The sequence below is a fragment of the Triticum urartu genome, chromosome 6A, assembly GCF_056163025.1.
Source record: "Triticum urartu cultivar PI428250 chromosome 6A, HENAU_Tu73, whole genome shotgun sequence".
NCBI classification, from domain to species: Eukaryota; Viridiplantae; Streptophyta; class Magnoliopsida; order Poales; family Poaceae; genus Triticum; species Triticum urartu.
In genome coordinates this window covers 192552369-192554504 of record NC_141878.1, presented here as the reverse complement: position 1 = coordinate 192554504, position 2136 = coordinate 192552369, and the positions used below count along the sequence as shown (strand labels likewise).

Here is a 2136-nt window from a genome sequence, read left to right as displayed (position 1 = left end):
AGGTTAGTTAGAGGTGATTCGTATCTAGCTGTAGATCATGTTTATCTTGTATTCTGTTGTGATCACAACACATTGTAATCTGTAACCTCTTGACGCATATAAATACATGACCAGGGCGGCCTCTATTGAGGTGTGCCAAACTGCATCTTTCCATCTTTTCACATGGTATCAGACCTACCTCTTCCCATCTAAGATGTCTACGACCTCCAGCCAATCTTCCTCAACCACAACAGCTGCCACCACCTCCGCGCTCGCGTCGTTCACCTCCGGCGCAGTAACCACCCAATCCCTCGGCGTCATGGCATCCGCCTCGCCGTCGCCATCCCTCTCTGGCTTAGTCACCGTCAAGCTTTCCCACGACACCCATCTCCTCTAGAAGGCCTAGATCCTCCCGGCGCTTCGCGGTGCACACTGGATGTCCATCGTTGATGGCTCGGAGCCGGCTCCGGACAAGGTTGTCGCTAGCGCTGAAGGAAGTCTGCCGGTTCCCAATCCTGAGTACCTCTCGTGGGTGACGAGGGACCAGCACTGCTTGAGCTTTCTTCTATCAACTCTCTCCAACAACACCCTGTTGCAGGTGCTCTTCCTGCCGTCATCAGCGGCGGTGTGGAGCGCACTGGAGAGGACCTACGCGACCCGCTCTAGGGCGCACGTGATGCAACTCCGCCGCCAGCTCGCCACCATCCAGAAGAGGGACATGACGATGGTGGACTACTTCACCAAGGTCAAGGGCCTCATTGACGCCTTCGCCGCCGCCGGAAAGCAGCTGTATGATGAGGATATTATCATCTATCTTCTGACCGGCCTCGACTCCAGCTATGATCCGCTCGTCACCTCGGTCACCACGAGGGCAGAGGCGATCTCCCTCAACGATCTGTACTCTCATCTGCTGAACTTTGAGATCCGTCATCAACACCACGATCACATCCTCCAGCTCCCCGGATCAGGCGGCTCCTCTGTGAACCACATCAGCCGCGGCGCTGGCGGCAACGGCAGTGGTGGCGGCGGTGCAGGTGGCAACCGCAACTGCAACCCTGGAGGCAACCGCAACCGCAACATAGGAGGTGGTGGCGGCGGTAAAGGCGGCAGCAACAACCGCAGCTGTAGTTCCCCGGGACACAACCACAACTGTGGTGACCCGAGCCACAACCACGGCCGTGCCTGTGGTGCTCCCAACTATGACAGGGCCGGCGGCAAGAGTGACACCATCTGTCAGCTCTGCAAGCGCCCCGGCCATGATGTCTTTGACTGCTACCGGCGCTTCGACCACTCCTTCATCCGCAAGGAGTGCTCCGCCAACAATGCCTCCACCAGCCAAGCATTTGATCCAGCGTGGTACCTTGATTCCGGGGCCACGGATCACATAACTGGCGATCTGGACAAGCTCACGATGCATGAGAGGTACACAGGCAAGGATCAAGTCCATGTAGCAAACGGATCAGGTATGCCAATTGCTCATGTTGGTTCATCTCAGATTCGTACGTTTCATAATCCATTGATCCTTCGCAATGTCCTCCATGTTCCTCAAGCTACACGAAACTTGCTTTCCACCGATAAACTCTCCAATGATAACAATGTATGTGTTGAAATTCACCCAACTTACTTTCTTGTTAAGGATCGGGCTTCGAAGAAGGTTCTTCTTCGAGGGGGCACTGATGGCGGCCTCTATCCCATCTCCGACGGCCATGGCAGGACACCACATGCTCTTTCTGCCGTCAAGCATACCCATACACGATGGCACTACCGTCTAGGCCATCCAGCTTCCCCGGTGGTGGATCAAGCACTTCATCGTCAAAAAATAGAATTTCTTCGTGAATCAAATAAAATAAAATCCTTGTTTGTGATGCCTGTCAACAGGGAAAGAGTCATCAGCTTCCGTTTTCTAGGTCAATAAGATCATCCTCCAAACCTATTGAACTTGTTTTCTCAGATGTATGGGGGCCTGCGTGCACCTCCTTTGGAGGTTTCAAATACTATGTTAATTTTATTGATGATTATAGTAAATTTACATGGGTCTATTGCCTTAAATCTCAAGCTGATGTTTATCGTGTTTTTCTCCAATTCCAAGTCCACGTTGAAAGACTACTCAACCACAAAATTATTTGCATGTAAACCGATTAGTGGGTGAGTATGAAA

At 52.4% G+C, this 2136-nt stretch overlaps 1 protein-coding gene and 1 pseudogene across 1 annotated transcript; both read left to right on the top strand.

The window, feature by feature from the left end:
- The first annotated feature begins 655 nt into the window (after window positions 1-655).
- On the top strand, window positions 656-1656 carry LOC147964708 (uncharacterized). The gene is made up of 2 exons (XM_087528035.1): window positions 656-1442; window positions 1616-1656. The coding sequence occupies exons 1-2, from the start codon at window positions 656-658 to the stop codon at window positions 1654-1656; spliced, it is 828 nt and encodes a 275-aa protein (XP_087384161.1).
- Window positions 764-902, top strand: LOC125517757 (small nucleolar RNA Z247; annotated as a pseudogene).
- Window positions 1657-2136: the final 480 nt, after the last annotated feature.

Bases quoted from the DNA above. Each gene is read 5' to 3' on its own strand.
- LOC147964708 (XM_087528035.1), top strand. From the start codon at position 656: ATGCAACTCCGCCGCCAGCTCGCCACCATCCAGAAGAGGGACATGACG. The intron at 1,443-1,615 runs GTATGCCAATTG...TTTCTTGTTAAG, and splicing joins CCATGTAGCAAACGGATCAG to GATCGGGCTTCGAAGAAGGT.